The sequence below is a fragment of the Bombyx mandarina genome, chromosome 09, assembly GCF_030267445.1.
Source record: "Bombyx mandarina strain Sakado chromosome 09, ASM3026744v2".
Classification (NCBI taxonomy): Eukaryota; Metazoa; Arthropoda; class Insecta; order Lepidoptera; family Bombycidae; genus Bombyx; species Bombyx mandarina.
In genome coordinates this window covers 5,128,824-5,156,378 of record NC_143216.1, presented here as the reverse complement: position 1 = coordinate 5,156,378, position 27,555 = coordinate 5,128,824, and the positions used below count along the sequence as shown (strand labels likewise).

General features: G+C 37.2%; 1 protein-coding gene across 3 annotated transcripts in view; it reads right to left on the bottom strand.

Moving 5' to 3' along the window:
- LOC114240837 (uncharacterized) overlaps window positions 1-27,555 on the bottom strand; it is a 208,325-nt gene that overhangs the window by 173,583 nt on the left and 7,187 nt on the right. For 2 of the 3 annotated variants that reach the window (XR_016323535.1, XM_089729691.1), the window contains exon 2: window positions 9,130-9,282. The exons of the other annotated variant lie outside the window; for it this stretch is intronic. Coding sequence is in view for 1 of the 2 variants with exons in the window: in XM_089729691.1 (XP_089585817.1) it covers window positions 9,130-9,172 (43 nt within the window). In the remaining variant the exon portion in view is untranslated. The remainder of the gene's footprint in view (window positions 1-9,129; window positions 9,283-27,555) is intronic. 3 annotated transcript variants of the gene reach the window in all.

Sequence of the window (27,555 nt, the reverse complement as noted above, 5' to 3'; positions counted from 1 at the left end):
GCTTGTGTTAGCAAGTCCTCCTAGATTGAGCCTCGTGAACTCACTTACTAGTCCGAGGATAGTTGCGATAGCTCCTTAGCTACCAACGATCCGTTCGAGAAAAAAACGAAGAATATATGATGAGCACAAAATTACTAAACCGAAGGCTAAATTTAGAAAATAACTAAATCATTTTCTAAATCCATTCACAATTATATAACATTTTAGATTAATTGAATAATTATAAAAAGATGGGTGAAACATAAAAAAGAAACGTTTAGCTTCCAATTTTTTTTTCTTAGATGTTTGGACGAGCTCACGGTCCACCTGGTGTTAAATGGTTACCGGAGCCCATAGACATCTACAACGTAAATGCCGCCACCCACCTTGAGATGTAAGTTCTAAGGTCTCTGTTTTTACAGCAAAAGGGCTGTCCCAGTCTTCAAACCGAAATGCATTATTGCTAATTGTTTCATTGGAGTTTATTTCTGACTTGTTACCATTTGTAACTGAAATATCGTAATATAGATGCAATCACGGTTGATATTCAGGGTCAGAGCACGAGGCCAATGACGGAAGACGGAGCCCATTATTGGATGGGAACGCTCGAATAAATAAGTCGTTGACGCGTAAAATGGCCGGCCCTTGAAACTTCTTCGAGATACATCATTTAAGGGTATAGACGAAGGAATTATGAAAGCATTCGTCTCGATGAGCGAAATAACTTTATGCTTTAGTAAGTAATAAAATGTTGTTAACTGTATAAAGATATTTCGTGTGTTTTTTTCTATAAATTATTTAATTATGATATGATTTATATAGCTTAATGGCTTAGAAATTCCTACCAAAAAAAGTTGACGCGCGATGAGGTTGTTTTTTTTTATTGCTTATATCGGTGGACGAGCTCATAACTGACCTGGTGTTAAGTGGTTACTGGAGCCCATAGACATCTACAACGTAAATGCACCACCCACCTTGAGATATAAGTTCTAAGGTCTCAGTATAGTTACAACGGCTGCCCCACCCTTCACAAATCGAAACGATTTACTGCTTTACAGCAGAAATAGGCAGGGTGGTCGTACCTACCCGCGCGGACTCACAAAAGGTCCTACCACCAGTAAATTGTGAAATGCGTTTAAAATATAGAGAGAGCCTTAGTATTTTTCCAGTTCAGTCACCGCTAGGCAAAGATACATTCCGGTTTGAAGCTAGAGATCGCGGTTATTCGACTTTCATTTCAAATTTCAGGCAAAAAAATTCAACTTTAAATTTCAAGGTGGGCAAAATTCTCGTCGCTTTGCCTATGGAGCCCAGTTATCGGCTCACACCAGGCGTCTGCTTGAGCTCATCTGATTTACGTCACTCAAAATACGCCGAAAACTTTGAAGCCCGTCATAAATTAGACAACGTATAATTTTGGCATTACCATAAAATCGGTATGAAATACGTTTTATGAGGATTCCCCTGTTGTTTTTATATGCCTTCGAGCTTTGTACTAAGTTTCAGTTTTTATCGTTGGAACTTTGATTGAAGGTTTTTTCAACTTGATAAATCATTATTGTCGTCTTCGATTTCTTATGACTGAGAATCGTGACCACCGCGGTCGAGATTACGCAACGTTTTCAGCCAGTCTTTCCGGGATTTAGCCCATTTACTCATAACCAAGACGCTAATACTAAGGGTTTCTTTAATGGCAATGTTCTATATGTCATTAGACAACTTGTGACTCCGGGGAAAATCCTGATTTAAGAAGGAAGAATCTTGTTTTTTTTTTTGTAAAGAATGATTACTTGTGGCCCGTAGGCCTTTCCAGTTTCACCAGGACAGGTGGGCGAGCAAATGCTCAGCCAGGAGGGGTGGGATTTGCATCTTGCATCTACAAACCGATTCCCGATTTCCCGACCCCGACCGATTCCCGACCGACCCGTGCGAAGTCACAAGACATCCTACCACCAGTAATTACGCTAATTATAATTTGCGGGTTTGATTTTTATTACACAATATTGTTCTTTCACCGTGGAAGCCAATCGTGAACATTTGTTAAGTACGTTTAGAAAAATTGCGGGATTCCAACACCGTTGCATCACTAGATACAAATTCACCGGACGTCTTATCCTTTCGCCAAGATGACAAACTCAGTTTGTACTTAATTTATTAACTTAACTTGGAAACTTTTGGTCGTACGAAGTTAAGTCAACATGGGCCGGTTTCACAGTTCTGCTTTATCTACTGCTATACAATTATGTATTCTATTGCGAAGGTCTTCGATATCAAATCTGGTATTGCACACTGTACGTGTATTCGGGATCAACCCCAATAATGGCTTATCTTCAAGGCCCACAAATTATTATCGAAGAATACGATTTTACAAAAACACATAAATAGATTCCATTCATGGTGTCAGGACCTCTACATACATGATATTCATGCCCAAGTTACGTGCCATAATCATGATAATGTCAAACAAACGACTTCTCATATCACGGTGCCTGGTTATGTTTTATGTTCTAAATAACGTTATGAGCATCTCCATTAATGTCTTGTGACACGTAGCCCTTTTATTTACTTTTGTTATTAAGTTCATAAAATTTATGGCGCAATTTACTGAATATCACTTCAAAAGCAGATTTTTTCGCATCGACAGCTATATCTACTGATCAAGATTTTTTATCAAGCTGCTACGAAAATAATTTTTTTTTAAATATTGGGTTTTTCATTTCTTTTGACATCAGTACATTTTTCAACACTACCTTTTAAAATTTAATTAAGGTTTCAAAATAAGCAATTATTCTTTAAGCATTCAATGAGCTTAAAATGATGGATATCTTCTTGATTATTTTAATACAAAACTATTGTATTATCCTTTAGTGTTCTAGTAATTTTCTAGGCTACAATTAAATTTTGGTTTATTGCTGGATTAAAGTTTATTCGACGTTTGATATGGTAACATTGTTTGAGGAAATTAAAAAAAACTTTAATATTCTAAATGAAGATCAATTAGATCAATTCATAGTGATAGTACCGAAATAAAGAAGAGGAACGCAACTCGAGTGAGCTTTATCACAACTGAGGTCAGTATGCTAGTTGTTCAGTGAGAGGGAATTTTCATTAGTTCAATTCCGAGGTAGCTTATAGAAAGCTTGATCGTGCGAGGTAGGGTGGTTGGCATAAAACTGCGTAGCAAGTCTTCTATGCGGTGGGCCGACCGAATCAGAAAATCTATAAATGAGAGGTCTCTTATAAAGTTCATCAGAATCGCCTCAAGCAGAAAGAGATAGCGGATCATACTAAGACTTTTTTTTTTTTTTTTTTTTTTTTTATTGCCTTTGTAGGCAGACGGGCATACGGCCCACCTGATGGTGAGTGGTTACCGTCGCCCATGGACTTCAGCAATGCCAGGGGCAGAGCCAAGCCGCTGCCTAGACTAGACTGATCGGATCCGCACCTTCCAAAGCTAAATACCGCAATGATCACTCTTTCTAGGGACTGACTCGATAGTGCAGTAACCCAACACGTTTGTTTGCTCTTTGTCTGGGCGATGGTACAGTGAATCGTAATTTGGGATAGGATGAACGATAGGATGACTTATTCCCGGTTATTTTAAAACAAAAGTAAAACGCTTAAGAAGAACAAAATCGACTCGAACGCACACGCAAAAGTCCGACGAGCTCCTTTTAACAGAAAACAGTGATTCCCAAGTGTAGACTGCTTAGATCGCTGGTGATAGATACAACGGAAGAAATGAGTTCACGGAATCATTTCAAATACAAATAAAACATTCTTAGTTAGCTTCCATAGTGAACCAGGGAAGTTGAAATAGCGTTAAATTGAGTTATCTGTGTTCTGACGTGACAAGTAAAACCGAAGCTCTGAACCCCGTGTTAACAAGCGCATAGGCTTCTTTCATCAAAAATCTTTTATAAAAGTAAAGCAAAGCCATGCCTCAAAAGCTATTGAGCTTTTGCAAGTCGAGCTTGGCGACTCTTAATAGCGGTTAAGCGCCCATGTTGCGTTTACGAGTCTCGGGTTTATGTTTTAAGATAATTTCGTATTTAGGTCAAATGGTAAAGCAATTAGTCGTAAAGTTAAAGGAGTTATAAATTGTCCCAAATTTTCCAGTTGTTTAGCTGGGTCGGTTATGACTAGAATTAATTGAATTACAATTAGTGGTTGGTTAATTGCGGAGTTGCTGGTAAGGGACAGTTTGTGTTTCATATTTTGAAGACAAACTAGATGTTATTTAGTAAATTTGATCTATATCTATACTTCTATACTAATATTATAAAGAGGAAAGATTTGTTTGTTTGTTTGTATTGAATAGGCTTCGAAACTACTGAGCCGATTTGAAAAATTCTTTCACTATTTGGAAGCTACACTATTCTCGTGTGACATAGGTTATAATCTTTTTTGAAAAAAATTAGGTATTCTTACTAAAACTCCGATAATGTAACCTAAGGTGTAAAAAAATTACCTAAAATATTCTTTACATCGCGTGCCCTGCGAAAGTATTCATGATAGAATAAAATAATGTACTACGACTTTGTGGAATATATTCTTATTTACAAAAAGTGTCGCAACAGCATATGTCTAACTATTATAGTTATGAAGCAATAAGTGTTCTTTTATTTGAAAAAATAAAATTGTCAAATATCGTTAATATTTTTGTTAAAGACTCGAGCGGAGCCGGAGCAGGCCGCTAGTCATATACAGTCGTGGTCAACTAATTAGGGACAATCTCTAGTTAACTCAAATTGTGAATATTTTTTTTATTTTCCAACGAGTCTTAGCATTATTCCATATCTTTTACATGTAAGTGTAATTAGTCATTTATGTGCGCGATTATACAAACAATAACAACTTCTTAAACATTAAACCTCTTTACAGTATAGCTGATACAATATCATAGTGCTATTGGTTCAAAGAATGCTGGCTGGCCATTTAATTAGGGACACTGAGGTATTGTGTTCTAATTTCAAAATTGGAATTTTAATACTTTTTTGTTTCTTTTTTTATTGTTTAGTGGTCGTTTTGGCGGCAATCCAGATTTTTATTTTAAGTTTTGAGAATTATTTTGAAGAAAAATGGGCAAAAATAAAAGTTGCGATCCAACACTACGAAAAATTGTCATGAAGTTTGTCGAGCGTTGTTGGTCATACCGAAGGATAGCACAACATTTAAATTGTTCAAAAACTATGGTATGCAATGCAGTGCAACATTTCAAGCGCTATAACACAGCTTTAAATGTGTCCAGAACAAAAAGATCGAGAAAAACGACTCCGCAAGAAGATAGAATGATAGCCAGGTTAGCTAAGAAAGATCCGTTTCTAGGCTCTATTTTAATTAAACACGAAGTGTTTGGGGCAAACGAAAGAGCCGGTGTATCTGCGAGGACCGTTCGACGACGTTTGGTAGAAGTAGAGTTGTTCGGAAGAGTGGCTCGCAAAGTACCGTTGTTGAAGAAAGAACATAGAAATGCTCGTTTGGCATTTGCACGTAAATATGGACATTGGACCTACGCCCAATGGCAACATGTACTTTTCTCTGACGAGACCAAGGTTAATTTGATTTCTTCAGATGGAAGGCAATATCTACGGTGTCCTGTAAAAGCGGAAATGAATCCAAGATTCACAAAAAAACAGGTGAAACATGACGGTGGAAACATTAAAATATGGGGTTCATTTTCTGGACGTGGAGTGGGACCTGTGAGGAAAGTTTAGGGTAACTTAGACCAACATCAATACAAGGCAATATTGGAAGAAACTATGCTTCCCTGTGCTGAGGAGCATCTCCCTATTATATGGACGTTTCAGCAGGATAACGACCCGAAACATACCGCCCATTCAGTCAAGTCGTTTCTTACCAGTCAGTTTGTATCGGTGCTAGATTGGCCAGCAAATAGCCCAGACCTCAACCCAATTGAGCACCTTTGGCACGAAATCAGGAAAAAAGTTGCCACTTATCGTAATACAAATTTGGATGAACTTCATGAAGCTTTTTGTGAGGCATGGGCAAATATTCCTGTCGAAACATGTCAGAAACTGATAATGTCTATGCCACATCGGTGTCAAGCGGTAATTATTACTAACAAAGGTTTTGCTACTGGGTACTGATTTTACACGTAATAAAATGGAGCTGTTAAAGATATTATAACACTGAAGATTATAAGTTTTGTGTAATTGTATTTTTCATTATAGTTTACTGTCCTTAATTAAATGTCCACTACAGAATTGTACCTTAATATTTAATCAATGTTTAATCTTTGATATTAAATACTTTTTCTATTTATTAAATCTTTTATTTACAGTCATTTATAGCATAATAATCGGACCACATTATGCAAATAATAGGTGCTGAGAAATCAATAGGGTTTTATATTTAAATGTACATAACCGGCTATAGCCCTTCACTATCCTGAATGTCCCTAATTAGTTGACCACGACTGTACATATAAGCATAGGTCCTAATCTTGGTCTTTCATATAAAACACCTTAATATTCCACACAAAGTATTATTACACTAATACCAAAATTGTAAGTACTGATATATGGATTAATATTGATTTACTCTTTAATGAATATTGGAATATAGACAGACTAGCTCACAATACATGTGATGTTGTGTGATTAGCATAGAACATAAATATCATAATATAAATACCGCCATTCATCTTAAGATACCCATACGTTATTCTGTCAGCTACGAAAAAATAATGCTACATGTCAGAGAATTCGGGGCTCAGCTTAGTGACATAATTCAATACAAACACACCGTTCGTCTCATCCATTAGGCTACGAACGCTCTAAAAGTACTGTTGCTTAGATAGTTCATAAATATGTACTTTAATTTCGCTGATATAGATTCGATATCGTTAAATTTTACGGTACGCCTCGTCTCCGTCTATTATTTTCTCCGTTCAGTTTATTTTGTTTTTATTAATATAGCTCAATAAAATGGGGCATCGAAATCAGACTTTGCTAGCGTTATTAATACTTATGGCGTCGTAATCTGTATTTATATTGCAACCTTTTCATCCTTTATTGGGTTAACTGCTATACTTTTATGTGGTAAATAGTGTAGTTACAAATTTTGTTTTTTGGATGTTAACGACAAAGGGTAAATTTTCCCTCTAGGGGGTGAAATTGCTTACATGCAACCTTATATTGAAAAGTTCGTTAGTAAGTTTCAGGCATCTGTCAAATATATTGTGTTTAGTGATAGCTACCCGCTACTGTTTCAACTAAAACAAATTTTATGGCCAACTTGGTGTTGATTGTAGTTCGTAGACATAGATAATGTGAATGACAACACCCATCCCGGGACAAGAGGTCTAAGCCTTAATTTTTATATTCGTTCGTCTGCATTTTATGTCTAGCTTAGGGTGGCGATGCCTAAACTATAATGTTACATCAATTGTCTCACCCAAAGTAATTCCATACCTATATTTAGTAATTACTCAAGTACTCAAGTAATTACTAATTAAAATTTAAATATTGAATTTAAAAAGCAAAAATATTTAATTTGAAGTCGTCGTGGCCTAACGGATAAGACGTCCGGTACATTCGTGTTGAGCGATTCACCGGTGTTCGAATCCCGCAGGCGGGTACCAATTTTTCTAATGAAATACGTACTCAACAAATGTTCACGATTGATTTCCACGGTGAAGGAATAACATCGTGTAATAAAAATGAAACCCGCAAAATTATAATTTGCGTAATTACTGGTGGTAGGACCTCTTGTGAGTCCGCACGGGTAAGTATCACGACCCCACCTATTTCTGCCGTGAAGCAGTAATGCGTTTCGGTTTGAAGGGTGGGGCAGCCGTTGTAACTATACTTGAGACCTTAGAACTAATATCTCAAGGTGGGCGGCGCATTTACGTTGTGGATGTGTATATGCTCCAGTAACCACTTAACACCAGGTGGGCTGTGAGCTCGTCCACCCATCTAAGAAATAAAATAAAAAATAATTGTTACCTTATATGTCTCTAATTTTGAATATAACACGAGGAATTGATCCTTATTTTGAGAAATTGATTCGTGAAGTTTTGTAATGACGCCTGCAAAACGACGCTTGAGCATTGGCATACCTAATAGATTTACGACCATTAACTACCAGATACCTGCGTTCTGTATCTATCCTCTGTGGACACGTACATTACGATCGATGCCAAAATTTGATCAAAAGAACATCGAAATTATTTGTTCCAACAAATCTTGCTATTTAATCTTACATTAAAATAATTGAATGCCCACTGATGAAAATTCTATATACTAATGAACCAGTTGACTTGTTTATTTTGTAGAAGACGGAGATCGTAAAATTGAAAAGATTTAGGTCGAGTGGAAAACACTAATGGAATTACTGGTTACAATTGTCGAACTTCAGTTGTTTTATTGAAAGAAATAGAATTTGTAGTAGTTCAACAAAATAATTTAAATTTTCTTGGAAATTTTAATGATATGGTTTCTTTTGATAAATTTAAAGGCTTTGTTTCCATATGTGACGTTATAAGTAATTTTCTAGATCTGAACAACAGTTGAGGACTGCGAATCGTGTTAGTATTTAGCTGATATCTTGCTTATACCTGATTTAAAAAGGTACCTATATAGAAGATACTTCATGGGAATAGCAACTTGACAATACAGGTACCTGAGCAGACGAGATAGCTTGTTTATCTGCCTTAGAATGCGGTAAACACTATAATACTATTAATATAATACTCAGTTAATATATAACTCAGAATAAAATCATATTTTTAACAAGTCTTGAATCAAAGGACCTCACATTAAAAGGCAATAAATAGTATACATCGGCTATAGCGGCAGCGAGTATTCTATAATAGAAAATAGAATATAGTAACATTATCTCCTCAACAGTTTTCTTCCATCGGAAATCTTTCTGCTCACATCTCTATTCTGCGATCTAAAGTGTAGAACAGCCTTATTAATATATAAGTAGTATTCAAGATGTTATTCCTTCACCGTGGAAGTCAATCTTATTATTTGTTAAGTAAGTATTTCATTAGAAAAATTGGTACCCACCTACGGGATTTGAACACCGGTGCATCGCTAGATACGAATGCACCGAACGTCTTATCCTTTAGGCCACGACAACTTCGACGTAGTTTGTATTATACTACAATGTACTTACATTTCTGCGAGTCGGTCTTCTGTGGTTTCTTATCGCGAACCATGGCTGAGCGGTGTGAGGGGCTGCGAGGAGGCCGGCGCGTGCCTCCGACGTAGTACTATCGGCCCCGACCTCCGCTTAAAGCCACAGTGTTCTCGTGGTTATGCCAAATACCTGTAAAAATGTGCTAGTTTCAGGGATAGTGCTCGTGGTGCTGTCAGACTGTTAGGACTTTCTATACTTTCAACGAAAAACTATGTACATATATGTATATACTATTAAAAAGTCTGATATGTTTTTTTTAACAGTGCTCCTAAATTCCATATGTGCTCTTAGGCTTACGTGAAGGGGCCGTAGTGTGAACTACAGGTCTATTACTGAGATGCATAAAGGTTTCAAACAGGTACAACTTTAAGGATATGATACCCCAAATATTTTTATTTGAGGAGCAGGCTCATCATCAGCCTGTCTTTCTCCACTGCTGGATGTAGGCCTCTCCCATAGTCCGCCACAATGAACGATCCTCTGCCTTCCGCATCCAATCTCTCCCAGCATATCGCATAGGAGCAGGCTCACCTGGTATTATATTATAAGCTACAAAAAACTGTTTTTCTGATGTTATAAGCTCGCCCGGGTAGGTTCTGTTTTTGCCGCGCAATAGCTATGCGGCTTGAAGGCTGGGACAATCCTTATATGATAAAATTGACATCTCACATACCTAGGCAGATGGTAACATTCACGTTGTGATAACCATGAAATTAAACTCCACTTCACGCCAGATGGGCCATGAATTCGGCTACCTACATATCTATACTAATATATAAATCTACAGTGGTTTTTACGGATGTTCCGTTATAACTACTGAACCATGCATCCGATTGACTTGAAACTTGATAACCAATGTAGAAAATACATGTACTTAATGGATATGCTAATATTTATATGAGTGTTGGACTCCCTAACAATAATTACAATAAATAATAATATTAGTTTTAAATGCCCAGTGAAGGGGGCGGGTGCGGCTAGTGCTATATAAAAATCTATGCGACCCGAACCTTATTCACATACCGCAACTATTTATGAATCAGAAAATATTCGATGGTGCTTAATGGGTAGTTATCTTGGAGTCTGACATAACCTGGCCTAGGGGTGGCGCCGCGAGTCTGGTTGTAGTGTTGACCGCCGGAATCCTGACAGGGTTCTGACCCCTGGCGGTGATCGGACGTCGGGTGTAAGAGTGCGGCGGAGTTGTTTAGTGCACTAGATTCCCTAACGCCGGGTATCCGTAAATTGGACTGCCCAAAATAATAAAAAGAAAAACTTAGTATAATCGTACAATAGGCGGTATTTTCTCTAAAAGCGACCTCTTCCAGGCAATTTTTTTTATGTAGAGAAATTATAATAATACCATTATTAACCATATTCAGAATGATCTATCAAAATGGACCAAACCTTTGAGTACATTATTAAATAATGTAGAATAAATAAATAGATTTATAGAACAATATATTTTCCTACAATAGATGTATTTACAAAGCATTTAGAAATGTAATAATAAGAAACCAATGAAGAAGTTGGAGAACACTCAACACTCTGTGTTATCTATTTAGTCTATGTGAAAGTATAATATTATGTATAATGCAGCAAATCATGACACTATGCGATTCTCCTAAACTAAAAATCAGAGAATAACGTCAGAAATTCTATTAGAAAAAACATTATTAAAATCTGAAGATCAACACGTCACATTTTCCATTACCAGCTTGATAAGGGTGTAAACTACCCAAAATACGAAAACTTGATCCGAGCACGTTCCCGTAAATTTGAAGCCAACTTTCCCTGGATACTTGCTTTAAACTTGAACAACTACGTAACGGGTATAGGAATAGATTTGCTTCACTTAAATTACCGAAGATTAAATTTTCGACAGCTTGGTAGGTATAATGTAAATTTATTATGTCTTCAGATAAATCGTGCCTAACGCGGAGTGCCAGCTTTGTGAATTTCGAATTCTGTTATTTTCATAGTACCTATTTAAAAAGTACGGCTTCAAATTGTGTAGAGGTATATCTAAAAGTTATTTGTGTATATATATATTTTTTTTTTATTGCTTAGATGGGTGGACGAGCTCACAGCCGACCTGGTGTTAAGTTGTTACAACATAAATGCGCCACCCACCTTGAGATATAAGTTCTAAGGTCTCAAGTATAGTTACAACGGCTGTTCCACCCTTCAAACCGAAACGCATTACTGCTCCACGGCAAAAATAGGCACGGTGGTGGTACCTACCCGCGAGGACTCACAAGAGGTCCTACCGCCAGGATTTTTTTATTCAAGATCATGTTTTTAAATCCAATTGATGTTACTAACTGAAATACATTGCAATAATAAAACCTATGCCAGTATTTAAAAAATATATAAAACCTTTTGATTCAGTTTCAGCGATATATTTATATGACCATAAACGAATATTAAACTAAAATAAATAATAGATAAAAAAAAAAAAAAAAAACTTACTACTTTTATAGAAAATTCAACTAAAAATGGTATCAGTAGCTATAAATATTTTAGGAATAGATAAGAGTAAAAGGGTTATTTTGATAATATCCTGAAATTTTTAAAATTTATTTTCTATTTTTTATTTGGATTTTCTATAAAAGCGTATTTTGTTAGTTTTTTTTAATCTATCATTTATTTTTCATTTTTTAGTTGAATTTTAATTTTTTCAATATTTTTTTTTTTATTAATATTGAATTTTCATCGGACCTTATTAAGTATACCAAATTTCGAGTTAATCCGACGTTTTGAAGGGGGTCCAAATCATGTTCAAAGATTCCATTACATACTAACATACATACGTCTGAAGCTAATAAAAGCGTATTAAAAACTATCTGTGCCTAAGCTGCCAAGTATTGCGATTTCAAACGGCTAAATCACAAAGACGTTTATGTTCATCATCCTTTACGGGAACTCGTTCCGAAAAGGTTTACCCTGCCAAATTACGAAGTTTGGGAGTCATCTAAAATATATGTACCTACTACATGAACTACGGTTTTAATTGAGAACTGAATATTAGTTACACAAGCTCCGCTGCGCTCTCTCAACCGTGCTGTGTATTGAGCCGTGAGAATTCATTAGCCTTCCGGAAAAACGATCAAAGTAATTTAGAGGCTATTAGGTTGATTGAGTGACACCACTATAACACATATATACGGAACCGTTCACATGTGAAATGCGATTCGGTGTTCATTTATTTATTTGCAACAAGCTGCGGAAAACAAACATTTTTTTCTGTAAACTAATTAACGAAACGCTTACATGTAACCAATAACTGAATACATTTTCTAATTCTAGATTCTATATTCTAGATTCTTATGTTAAGTTATGAAGTCGCTTATAATGTTATTTAGTATTTTATACTCAATGTGGGAAACCCTAATATGTGAAACCAATAATACAACAGTAACATGAAGAATATAATACATTTTATTAAAAAATAAAAATAGTATAAAAACAGTTTCTAATCACAAGTTTTATATATTATAGTACTCCTAGATCCCTATCTAATTAAATTTCAAATGCTTTACGAGTATTTATCTCTCTTTCGCGTATTGAAAAAAACGCCTTCTATCATTATTACAGTTAATACGATTCTAAAGACGTCTCCTTTTCTGACGATCTTTTCTTTCTGAGAAGACAATTTCTAAAATCGTCTTCTCGCATTAAAACTGTATAATCTCAAAACTTACTAATTTTACAGGAGAGTGTTTTAAAGGTATAATATGCGACATTTTTAATATTAATCATCTTTGCAACATTTATTTTTTATTTTTTACCAGTTACATTATATGTCTTTTAAAGTTAGATAAACCAAAATTAATACATATTTTGTTAATAGTAGACAAAATATAGGTAAACTAAAAAAAAAACTTAAACTAAACAGCGATATTAAACGCTCCCACGAAAATATGTTTAGCCTTTTTTTTGCTTAGACTTGTCAAGGAGCTCCACAGACGTGGTGGCATTAAGTGGTTCACCACATGAAAACCACCACTTACCTTTAGTCTTGTGATCTATGTAGCAATTCTTAAGTAATTTTGCATATTTAAATTTTTACGAGTTTGATTTTTAATACACGATTTTATTCCCTCATCATGGAAGTCATTGGTGGATATATGTCAAGTACGTATTGCATTAGAAAAATTGGTGGCTGTCTGCTGGCTTGGAACACTGGCACAGCTGCATCGCTCGATACGAGTTCGCCGGATGTCTTATCCTTTGAGATTGATGCCGTGGAGATATAACGCCTACGAGTAGAAAACAGCCAGATTTCGGATCACTGCACCACCTTGGAATATATACACTTCAAACATTCTTCGATTATTTAGTTAATTCAAGTTACTTAATTGATTCCTATCAAATTTCACGACTTTTCGAATAATGACGACAAATTCAGCGCTAGCACTTGAACTTCAGAGCAAGGACAGCCACAGGACGTAACACCAATAGAACCTTAACCGTATGTATTCTTTAGGCCACGACGACTTTAGCTTGTGATGAGCCATAAATAAATAATATTTAATTTTGTATCACTCTACATTTCCTTGACAGCGAATTGAAATGTTAAGCTACAGTTTGTGGCGTACACAGCCCCCTGTTAATATAATACTGCAACTTTGTTCGATTCCAAGGTCATAAAACATACACTATTATCCAATACACTGCTTACCCATCTTTACAGTTTACCCGCTTTAGCAGAGCAGAGCTCACACATACTAAGTTGTTTGCTGTGTATCAAACAGCTCCTCAACGAACTTCCCTGCTACTATATGACGTTTCTGGAATGCTATTACAACTCCTTATTCAAACTAGGTTTGCGGAAAGTACTCAACGGTAGGGAGCAGCTTGGCTTAATCTCTTGACATTGCTGTCGTCCATGAGCTAAGGTAACTACTCACCAATAGATAAGCGGTACGCTCGTCTGGTTACAAAGACATTTAAAAAGAAAGGCAAAAAAATCTAAATCCATAATATATCATGAATACGTTTAAATAAAATAATTCTAAATAAACGTACATTACTGGTGGTAGGACGTCTTGTGAGTCCGCAAGGTTGGGTACCACCACCCTGCGTATTTCTGCCGTGAAGCAGTAATACGATGCGGCTTAAAGGGCGGGACAGCCGTTGTACTGTTAAAAGTAAGACCTGATGTCCCAAGGTGGCTGGCGGCATTTACGTTGTAGATGTTTATGGGCTCCGGTAACCACTTAACACCAGGTGGGTCATGAGCTCGTCATACCATATAAGCAATAAATTAAAAAAATGTAGTATTCTTAAAATTTATTAACGTGTTCAAAAACTAGTATTCCAAAAATACGAACTATTCAAAAGCTAAAGTATCTCCATTAGATGAACAAGACGCGGTACAATCATTCCGAACCATTTCCTGTATTTTTACTTTCACATCATTCTTTTGCGAATCCATTCCACTGAATTACGACTTTGTAATTGTTTCATCTCAATTCTTGTTTCCTTTTTTAACAGACTTTTAAATCGAACAGAAAGAATATACGCTCAATTCGTTGTATTTTTTTCTTTTTCTTTGAGTTTTATTTATTTTTCACTCTTCTTCCTACTAGTATATAAATATATATCCATCTGTAGCTTGTCGATTCACAATTCTATCTCCTACAACTAATTTGACGTCAACCCTCTATGAAAAGCAGTTCATGTTTGGATTTGGTAATTGGTAATTGCATTGGTAACTAAAATAATTCGCGTTATGGTTTTAGAAAAAATTGGAATATTACAGGCGGCCGCAAAGCGCAGTATTGGTCATAATTAACGCCATTTAAAGAAAAAAAACTGTAGATATAAATAACATACTTTAATGTTGAAGTTCACTATATTTTCCTACTATAAAGAAATCAGCTAACAAGATGGAGGAGGTTGATGCGGTAAACACAAATTGAGGACAAGATCATTTTCTACGTAGACAGGCACATTGATCAGACCTATCTTATCGCGAGAGCGCTTGCAGTCGCAAACACCTTATATTCTGTTCTTATCACCCAGCTACAAGTCCCAGCCGGATGTGATAGACATCATTTAACACCAAGACGTCATGGATATTACAGACTAAAATATTTTTCAGGGTTCATATATTTTTTTATTTACCAAATCATTACAGAATTTCTGCTTCTTGAATGAAATTACAAGTTGAATGAAATTTAACATAGTAAACATAAATCATGATTTGAATTGTGCATAGTACGGTCTGTGTTTTATTAATATGATATAATAATATGATATGATATAATACGATATGGTGGTCTCCCAAAAATTCATAGCCCACGTACAGATTACAGTTGCATTATATGGGTTTCGTTCAAGGGACGAGTAATATTATATTATAGTAGAAAGGAAATAAGAGATTTAACCAAATGATCCGTTATTAACGTCCAACTAAACTAAAGATAAACTGAATATATGCATTTATTTAGGTAATTACACTTACCCGATGGCCATTTACAATATTTTGTTATGAGTTGTTCAGGAAAAGAACGTAAGCTACAAATTTACGAGAAATTTAGAAACGTCTAGCTAAAATTGTAGACGATTAGATAATGAATCTAAAAAAAAGACGCAAAATCTGATAGAAGACAGTAAAAAAAATCTAGCATCATAATAAAACTCGAAGTCATGTTCCGAAAGCATTTTATATTCGGCAATTCGAGGCTTTACCGTGTTTTTACGTCCTCTCATAAAATTATTACATCGTAATTTCTGATATTTTCCTCTGAGAGCCAGTATCTAGAATGCTTGGCATAATTTTTGTGTCGATAAGGTCATAGCTCGTTACTATTAAACTCAATGATGTTTCTAGAAACATCATCACTACTGTGATACGTTCATTCGTTGTAAAATATAATCTACTAGCGACCCGCCCTCGCTTTGCTTCGGAAATTGTAATTTATTATTGATTTCTCCACTATTTAATGGATGTTATTATACATATAAACCTTCCTCTTCAATCACTCTATCTATTCAAAAAACCGCATCAAAATCCGTTGCGTAGTTTTAAAGATTTAAGCATACATATGGATATGTATGCCCTCATCTCCTTTTTATCATCGCACCTCCCGCCATCGGAGCAGAGTTCATCCATATTATCTGGAACCGCTGCGTTCATCGACAGTGCGTTTCCAAAGATCTTTTTTGCCACGTACCATCCGGCTTTGGAATGAACTCCCCTCCACGGTGTTTCCCGAGCGCTATGACATGTCCTTCTTCAAACGAGGCTTGCGGAGAGTTCTTTATGGTAGGCAGCGGCTTGGCTCTGCCCCTGGCATTGCTGACGTCCATGAGCGACGGTGACCACTTACCATCAGGTGGGCCGTATGCTCGTCTGCATACAAAGGCAATAAAAAATATATATATATATAGGTACAGAGAAAGCGAATTATTTTATACTATGTAGTGATTTGGCATTTCGATTATAACAAAACTGCTCATATTCACCGTCAACAGAATCCTCTAATACTAAATGTTTTCAATGGATTTGAAAACTACATAACTTAAAATCAATTTGTTATACTTGGAAATAGGTTGAACCGGAGTTCGACTACGAGAAATTGTAGGTCAATCTAATAATATGTAAAATGCACTCAAACTTTCTGTTCGTTTTTCACGTATGAAGAATTTAACTACGAAAGCTTTAATAGTCTTAATAGGAATCTTCCTTTATTTAACTATTTTAAAAGTTACTTAACTATTGTAAATAAGTGTATTATTTAATTGACAAAGGCTATGTTACAGTTTCATATTTTTATGCTTGCTATGGATGCTTGTTACTACGAATGGAGTATAAGCAAGGAATTTAGAAATCGCTAAGAAAACCGGGGGTGCTCTAAAGAATTGTTTATACCATCATCTCGTATTTACCATCACTGTGCTCGCTATCAGAGTTCGAGTTCAAAATTCAGAAGCGACCTACAGAAACGCCAACGCTTCGCAATCGTCGTATTGGAGAATTGTCTACTGTTGAAAAAATACAAAATTTTTCATATTACATTTTCATTACTTTTTTTAACTTCAAAATTTTTTAAAGGATATTCTACATAATTTTAAAACTTTTTCAATTACCCTAAATAGGTAGTTGTTACTTTCGATTTCAATGTTTTGTAATGTTTTTTTTTGTATTAAGAATATTCAAACTACATTAGAACACGTAACTCATACATCGGTAATCCATGTCGATTTGAAAGTGAAAATATCTGTATAAAATTCAACAAAAACATTTTCATATTACATTTTCATTACTTTTTTTAAATTTCAAAACTTTTTAAAGATCATTCAGCATAATTTTACTAATTTTTCATTTATTATAAATAGGTAGTAGTTACTTTCGATTTCAATGTTTTGTATATTAAGAATATTCAAACTGCATTAGGAAACCAACACGTACCTAACTCCTATATCGGTTATCCACGTCGATTTGAAAGTGAAAATATCCGTATAAAATTCAACACAAACAATGAACTTTCCCGTGGAACCGCAGGCAGCTTATCTGTATTTCACCGTGGAACATTTGTTATTGTCGCGAGAGGTACGAACCGATAAAGCCTTCCTATCTCTGACGTCATTTGTGGATTATGTTACAAAATCCTCTGTAGGCAAAAGTTATGGTGCGATCGCGTATGCAATAATGGGAGCTTCATTATATTGACACCGATAAATGTTTATCAGATAATTTGAAAAGTGCTTTTTATATTTCGGTTAAATCATAGAAAAAGGGTTTTAATATGTTAAATGTGTCTAAAGCATAATAGTTATATTTACGCTAGTTACAGTGCATGCAAACGTGTCTGCTAGTAAAATAGATTAATCATGTTTTTTGCCAGGAAAAATGCATTGAAATGCTCTCAAAAAAAAAAAAAATGATAACACGTTTCTAACTTCTGGATCTCGAATTATTTACCACTAGATTATAACTTATCTCGATTTTATGTTTTAATGCAGATTTTTTTTTAGCTTACTTAACCTAACAGGTATATGGCTCAAACAAGAATAAAAAATAATAATAATAATAATAAAAAATGCAGAGTTTTTTCTGCATAGAAGCAATTCTGTTCAGAAACAAGTTGTTTATAAGTGTTGATAAATGACGTCAGAACTTATAAGTCGTAGCTACCTACCTGACTTCCCCCTTACAACCCGTACCGAAAACTACTTAATGCCCATTTCTCAGAACATTATTAGTCGAAACAAACTATTCTAGCCGTTTTGGTTCACAGGATGAACGTGAAAGACGATATGTGTAAGAGGGGAGTGAGCGAAGAAATGGTATATGATAGAGGAGTATGGAAGGAGAAAACATGTTGCGCTGATCCCAAGTGAGTGGAGAAGGGCGGGAGAATGATGTGGTCCATAGGATAACATTCTGTTATAAAGCCACTGCCGTCAATTATTCGAAACCGTTCTAAAATAAATACATTCAAAACTGTCAACTAGTCAGTTTAACTTTGAATCACGTAGTTTAGAAACTTCCGAACTGTCCACGGTCAAAGGAAAGGTAGCCAATTTGAATGATAGCGCCGTAGATTGCGCAAACCCTCAACAACACCCCTGAATATCAAATGCTGTGTGGTCAGACCTAACTGCGAGCTATTACTTTTCCGAATTTAAAGACCTTACCTTACCCACTGATTTCGGATTTATTTCTCGCACGGATTTATCAGTGGTTTACTTGAAGCTTGGGTCATTTATTAAAATCGCTTTGTAACTGAAATCGGCGATGAACGACTTCACATTCGAACTTATGGTAGTTATTTTTTTTATTTGAAATATTCACTGTTCTTAATGATCATAATGCTAAAAAATGTGTAAATTTTTCTAATTTAAATATAAAAATGTTTTAGATAGAAACTGATATCAGGCGAAACACAGTCTCAAGTCTCGGCAACTAATTTACATTTTTAAAACTTTTCTGTTCGTACAATTACTATGTAAGAAGTATGTGTTATTATTATATAATAATAATAATATTGCTATGTACTTTTGGTCTGCTTCATAATAAAACATTTGTAGGGTAACAAAGAATTAAGAACTTCCATCGAGCGGGTGATATTGCTCGGTAGACAGACGGTTCAAATGTTGTTGTTCATTCAAGACCATATGAATGACCATTTTGAATGAAGTATATGAGAATATTCTAATTTGAGACCTTTTTTTTTTCAAATTTCGAAACAATACGCATCGATTGATATTCATCGAAATTCGAACTCCATTTCCAAGAAATTACAAAGGACGACTGACAGTGAAAAAACTAGTCGCACTGTCACATAATGCCCAGGTATATATCTCGAGGGAAGGGTTTCACTTTGATTGATAACTAGTATTCGTCGGTACCCGCAAACACGGTACCCTGTACCTGAATAGTAAAGCAGTGCGGCTTATCCGACGTCGCGTAATTCGTTTGTCCCGAAATCGATAAGGGCTATCGATTTTGGGTATCGAAACTTACCTGAAATAGCAACATAGATATTAATACCGGTACACTACATTTAGCCACTGGACGGTAGGTACAGGGGCTAAATGTAGCGGTTGACTGATATTGACATTGATACTGCCTTTATTATTCTACTTACAACAATAAGTGTCAATAGTGGTAAAAATTTAATTATGTATAGTGGACATCTATATACTAATACGTGAAGCAAAAACTTTGTACCCCTTTTTACGAAAATTGCGCGGACGGAGAAGTATGAAATTTCCCACACTTATAGAGAATATAGACAAGGAGTGCAGAAAACTAATATTTTAAATAAATTATGCATTAATAATAAATTAAATCAATAAATATACATTACACACACAGCCATGTATTTGACACACGCACAAATATAATATACTTTTCTTTATTGTCAAACTTTTGTTATTGCAAATAAATAGTCTGTGGTTAAATTGAGAATAGGTTAATATTGTTTATCTTTAATATTGTTTGTCCATTATTTTTTTTTTTTCCACAGGAGAAAATCGCCGGATCCCCACCCGCGCGGCAGGTGGGAGTTGAACCTCACTAAAAACTCCTGCCGCTCACAACTGGCGCCCTACCTCGGACCGGGCCGGAGCCCAGTCGGGGCTATTGAAACGGCGGGACAGGGTTGACGCAGAGCACATTACATCCATCCCACCGTCCCACGGACGCCGGACCGGCGGCCGCCAGCGACACGACCACCGGTTCCCTCGTTCAGCGGGCCGAGAGCCCGCTTTGATGGCGCCGCGTTACACCTTCCCCCAGAGCGGTCGGGTGAACGCGGTCTACCATCACCCGGCTTCCTACTGCGGGTGAGCGTGCAAAGCACGCCACCCCACGTCTGGGTCTCTCCCCGCACAAAACGGGTGGGACCCCTAGCTCTTAGGGGGCCAGGTCACGGATATGACCCCGGTCCCGACCCCCTGCTCGGCGGCGGCGGGTTTCTGCGTAGTGAGGAGAGCTTTGCCTCACTCGCCTCGCCGCCTCCTTCTGCGAGATGGTGCACTCGCAGAAGTCGAGCATAGCCTTCCATGACTCATCGCCGCCAAGCATCGACGCCACGACGCCAGGTAGCGACAAGTCAGGTCCTATCTTTGCGACCAGGACACGGCGCTGCACCTCCCAAGCGGGGCAGACAGCGAGCGTATGCTCCGCCGTGTCCAGGTCGTGTCCACAATGGTGACACCTCGTCGTCGGCTCAGCCCCTATCCGGCGCAGATACTTCCCGAAGCATCCGTGCCCGGTCAGCACCTGCACCAGACGAAAGGTGAGACGTCCTTCGCCACGATTCACCCAGTCATCAAAGACTGGGTAAACCGCCTCGACGGTCCGTAGCCCCCACGTGGGGTTGGCCAATCGCCTCGACCACGACTCGAGCACGGACCGCCGAGAATGGGCCTTCCGCGCCCGCAGCTCACTTTCGGGGAGACGCGCCACGCCTCGAGCACGAAGCTCGCTGCGCCACCGATAGTCGGCAGCGAGCGACTCCGCCTCCAGCTCCCATGGCGGCGTCCCCGCCAACACACACGCCGCCTCGAACGAGACGGTGCGATATCCGCGGATGACCCTGATGGCAACGGTGCGCTGCGGCCGGCGCAGGAACCGAGCCATAGTAGCCCGGTTGCGCGGCTCAGCCCACACAGGTGCACCGTACAGGGCCATCGATCGCACCACCCCCGCGTAGAGGCGACGCACAACCTGATCCGGTCCCCCAATATTCGGGAGCAGCCGGCTCAAAGAACCGGCCGTCCTCATCAATCGGGGGACCAGCTGAGCAAAGTGAGCACGAAAATATTGTTTGTCCATAGTGTAGTCTTGGCGAAATCTGTGATTATAGAAGCATATTTGAATTTCAATTAATTATAGTCGAATTTTTACTACTGCGGGACCACTAGTTACGATTAATGTCGCAATTCTCTATCATGTCATGATAGTGATTTATATATGAATACGAATTGTCGAGTTGCATAAGTAAAGAGAACATAGGCCATACAATCGTTTTTTTTTTTTAATAAAAGCCGAAATACTGTTTTCCGTGAATGTAATAAAAAAAGTTATTAAACGAAATAAAACAGCCTCTCCATGGTGGAAATGGAGCTTGACTTCAATGGAATTTTTGAAAGAACACAAAAACTCATATCCAGCATTTTTATCCCTTTTCCCCACTTTCGTGCACGTTGACAAATTCTAATTTCTAATAATGGTAAATAATAAGAGTTTGATTTTAAAGATGAAGGACTATATTGATAAAATAAAACAATTCATATAACTTCATGCTCCCACCAAAAACTCTCCGCTTACCACAAATTTATTTAATTTTTTGTTGATATTCCAGTCATCTGCGTCACTCAGAATTCAAAATAACTCAATGTGTTTGTTATGTACGCTTTAAAAAAATCTAGTGTTCAGACCAATAACAGAAAACCCTCCATTCTCGTTCCTTAAGTTTCTCCAATACAAATCTAATGACTATAGATTAGTCTTCTCTAGCAGCCCTAATAAATATCACGTTCACCCCTGAGATGTTTTTTGGACCGAAACCAGGTCTTTCTTTGTACACAGCTCAAAATAAAAACAGTAAAGACATTCATTTATTGGACAAAACATAAAAGATGAATATCGAATATTCAAATTTGGTATCCGACAATTTATCTCAAGACGCATACTCCGTAGATTCCGCGCGAAAATCAACGTTTTATTGTATTACATCAGATTCAATGGAAAGAGCCTTATTGTAGAAATCTCTTCCAAAGGGGTTATAATGTTACGAATCACCAGAATAAGGTAGTGCGTATGTGTTCTAGAAGATTTCTGTTACATCCAACCCGACAATTGCTAAAATGACCAAATTTTCTGCTTAACTGATCAATGCTTAGTATATAGTGTTGTTATGTAGTTTATGCATATATAGTATTATTAGCTGCTTATGTTTAAGTGGTGCATTATTAGTTTTGTCTATGTTCTGAGATTTTATACACAAAGTAATTCAAATCAAATCAAATTTTTTTTATTCAACATAAATGAAAGTACATACTTGTTGAACGTCAAAAGAACTACCGCCAATTCACAAGAACTAGCCTCCGTCCTGAGAAGAATTGGCAAGAAACTCAGCGGGCATGTCTTTTTTTTTTAAATATGTATTAGATTATTTTTTTAAATATTCATTTTCACAATGAGTATTATGACGTAACAATGATTATAATATTGAAATGCCCGGAGCGAGCAACTCATTCCCACTTTGTGCAATCTTCTAGATAATCATTGACTTTATAGTAAGCTTTATTGCACAGATGTTCTTTAATAATTTTCCTAAACCTATGTATATGTAGGTTCTGAACATCTTGTGGGATTTTGTTGTACAGGCGCACAGACAAACACCCGAATGAATTTCGTATCTTTTGTAACCTACTCATCGGCACAACAAGCTTGTGTTTGTTCCTAGTATTTCTATTATGTATGTCCAACATTTTAGGAAACTCCTCAATATGTTTACAAACATACATCAAATTTTCAAATTAAATATTAAAATTAAATATCGACAGTATTTCATTTACTGTAATAAAGTGTACGTACTACATCTACAACGGGAGGGTTAGGGCATCATTCAGAAATTTAATTTGCCGGGAATCCTCGACTGAGGACGTAAGCTGATTATTAGATGTTCGCCTTGCACAAGGGGCACAACCCCATCGCGGCCCTGATTTCTGAGCTAGTCAAGTTAAAACGATTCATGATTGAAACTCTTCATTGTGGGGGTAGAAAACGTTGTAATTACACGCAATTGAACTTGAATTCTACTTTCTCAACCAAGCTATGAATTGACATGGGCATGGCATGCACACCATGCATTACAGAGCCATTTTTTCACTACTTTGAGGCAAATAAATTATCAAAAGATAATTACTTTTACTAATTATTCGAAAAATACTTATTAAGCATTACTGCTACTACTTCTTTATCAGTGTTTTAAGATATTCACTTTTTTCTTACCTAATTGCCACCTCTTACTGCTGGCATCGCTTCCTTGTTAATAAGAGTCGTGACCTCCGCTTTACAAGAGTATCTTCTAAGGCATTATTGCACGCCATCTGTGCTATCGCCTGCCTATTTCTGCCGTGAAGCAGTAATGCATTTCGGTATGAAGGGTGGGGCAGCCGTTGTGACTATACTTGAGACCTTAGAACTTATATCTCAGGGTGGGTGGCGCATTTAATTTATAGATGTCTATGGACTCCAGTAACCACTTAACACTAGATGGGCTGTGAGCTCGTCCACCCATATCTAAGCAATAAAAAAAACCTGTCTACGGGTCTCCTTGTTCCACCTACAGGTTTTGTCCCATCAAAAATTCGAATGTGGGCTATTGAGCGACAGGGGATTTTAGTGGATTGGAATCAAACATATCCCACCTAGCACCATTTCCAACGCGTACGCAGGATATTTCCCACTGCTCGAAAAAATCGGTACCTACTTAAAGTAGCCATCTAATTTATATTTTAATCACTAGTGGAAAAACATATCGTGATTCCATACTGGTAGGTTTCATGTGCTTGCCGATTTTTTACAAAGCAGTTCAGACTTCTGTTACGTTTCTCAATATCATGGCATTGGCGTTGTGACGTCAATTATATCTGGACAAATATAATGACATCATCAAAGTGTATGCCGTAATGTACATAATATATAGTTCGGAAATTCAGGCAAGCCCTATATAAAATGAGTTTATTGACTTAACCATAATTACTACATATAACCCGTAATCGTTATTAAAATATATTGCGGGGAGAGTGTTCTTAATACGGGTTAACTCCATCGTACGTTTGAACTTCGTATGTTGAGTGTTCCCCAAACAATTACAGCCTAAGCTCATGGGCCAAAGTCCAAAGTATGTTTCAACTTCACGTAAAGGGTTATCCTGGTTGATATCTGAGCATATATTACCATATAGTCGGCATTGGTATGTATATCTTATACGATAAAATGCCTATAAGTGGAAATTACATATTTAGTTTTGACCTAAATATTTGTGTAAAGATTTGATTTTCTACCACATGAAACCCACATAAACTGCGATGCAAATAACTGGAATAAAATAATTTAATAACATTTTAATATATTATGATACCCAGTCAAAATTATCTCCGTTTGCCTGAATACAATTCCTCTAAGCGTTGTGAACAGTTTTTGGAACGAAGTTCCTTATGGGACGATACGGAAGGGTTTTTTTTTTTTTTTTTCGGGCCGGGGGCCGAACCTCCTACGAGGTCCCCGCGCCTAGGGGGCGCGCGGGGTATGTGAGACTCAACGATCTGCAGGTGTTGAGAGCAGATCGCGGGCCCAAGGATTTTAGGGCCCACCCACTAAACGACTCCCCTGCACTCTTACACCCGACGTCCGATCTCCGTCCGGGGTCAGAACCCGTTCAGAGTAGGGGGGTTCCCGCGGTCAACACTACAACCAGACACGCGGCGCCACCCCGAGGATCCGTTGTCCCACGACATCACACATCCACACATCTTTTTTATTTTCCTACCTATTCGCTGGTAGCCTTAGAGGCTATTCCAGCTACGCCCGGACCGGTGGGTGAGCTTACTTGCTCAACCCGAGAGAATTTACTAACACTAGACCTAGCAAGAGTAGTGCTTCGCTGAATCTACTACCGGATCGGAATCGCGACCCAATGAGAAGATCCATCGAGAAATTCAGTGGGTTGTGTCTATGGGTTAGTACGCTCACCTTTTCGTGGTGCTCGACGAGTTTGACGAGGATAGTGACCCGCGCTTGAGACGACTAAAAGCACCGAGAGCAAATCCGGGGGATCCGACAAGACATGTTTCGGACGATGGCGGCTTAGCTTTGCCCCGACGCCTCAGTCGGATAAGTAATTAGCGGCGGCCACGATATGAGGGTTATCGTGTCTTGTGGCCACCATGACCTGGTGTTGTGTTTTGCAAAACGAACTATGTATTCTTTATTATGAAAAAAAAATATAGTTAAAGTACATATAGCTACCTTTTCACGAATATTAAGTTGACTTCTAAGCCGATAACTTAAAAAAATCACATTCTTTCCATTGATCGTTACTTTCAAGTAGTAAAGGACAACATATAGACATGTTTTTATATTTTTTGATCGTATTTTTAGGCAAGACGAGCATACCTGATGGTGAGTGGTTACATTAGCTCATAAAAGTCGGCAATTCATGGCACGGCCAAGTCCTTGCCTGCCGCTGTACTCTCCGCAAGCCTCGTTCATAGAAAGACAAATCATTGCGCTCTGGAACACTCTCTGGAAGTTCATTCCAAAGTCTGCTGGTGCGTGACAAAAAAGATCTCTGAATGTGCACCGTGGATGAACGCAGTGGTTCTAGATAGTATGAATGAACTTGGCTCCGACAGCAAGCGGTGCGAACATAAAAACGAGATGATGAGATCATCTCAAACGATTCCTCAAAGCGCTCTTTTAGCAAAGTGACATATATCTCAAAAGGTCAGCGAGTGATAAACGTTTTATCTTAATTGATTTGTAGTTGGAAATTTAATGTAAATATAACTATATAGATACCTAGCACATCAATTAGCCGTTTTAGGGAAGTTTGTTTACTTGAGTCAAGGGGTCCATGTAATATAGATACATACACTTACGGAATTAGCATTGGTAATGATAACGCTGTTCAAAATAAAAACCCTAATATTTTCTAATTTTTTTATTGCTTAGATGGGTGGACGAGCTCACAGCCCACCTGATGTTAAGTGGTTACTGGAGCCCATAGACAACTACGACGTAAATTGCGCCACCCACCTTGAGATATAAGTTCTAAAGTCTCAACTATAGGTAGTTACAACGGCTGCCCCATCCTTCAAACCGAAACGCATTACTGCTTCACGGCAGAAATAGACAGGGCGGTGGTACCTACCCGCACGGACTCGCAAGAGGTCCTACCACCAGCATAGTGATGAGTGAGTAATATTGTGAAATTAAAACATTTAAATTAAAAAAGAATGGACAATTACTGTCGCGATGCAGTTTGTTTGCAGTGTTTACGCCTCTGTTATTACTATTCAATCTGGTATAAGTAAAAAAATAGCCAAAACAATTTATAGTACATATTGATCTAATCTACACGAATTTTAATAATCCAATTAGTGCGGACAATAAAATAACATTACCCGATTTCTTCACAAGTCACTCAACTTGGGCGTGAGGTGTAGTTGAACAAAACCTTTATCTATACTAATATTATAAAGAGGAAAGATTTGTTTGTTTGTTTGTATTGAATAGGCTCCGAAACTACTGAACCGATTTGAAAAATTCTTTCACTGTTTGGAAGCTACACTATTCCCGAGTTACATAGGCTATAATATTATTTGAAAAAATTAAGGATCCTTACTAAAACTCCAATAATGTAAACCAAAGTGTAAAAAAATTATCTAAAATATTCTTTACATCGCGTGCCCTGCGAAAACTATTGATGATAGAATAAAATAACGTACTACGACTTTGTATTACACGTTATTATTTACAAAAGGTGTCGCGACAGCATACATCTAACTGTCATAGTTATGCCGCAAACTGTTCTTTTATTTAAAAAAATAAAACGTCATTGATATTTTTGTTAAAGACCCGAGCGGAGCCGGAGCGGGCCGCTAGTACATACAGAACAAAACGTATTAAAAGTTTTCCCTAACTTGCGCCGACTTCGTTGCTTGTCACGTATGTTATAACAGTGTTACAGTTAAATCCCTTGTTTAGTTAATGTCTCACATCTAGTAGGTTGTTTAATTCGTCTTAAGCCTATACACAATCTACTTCATTCCATTTCAATAGTTAGAATATGGATTTGCTTTTCGTAATTGTTGTTCCTTCAATCTGTTTAATGTTAATGTTTTTGTTTCGTTCAAACGTTCGAT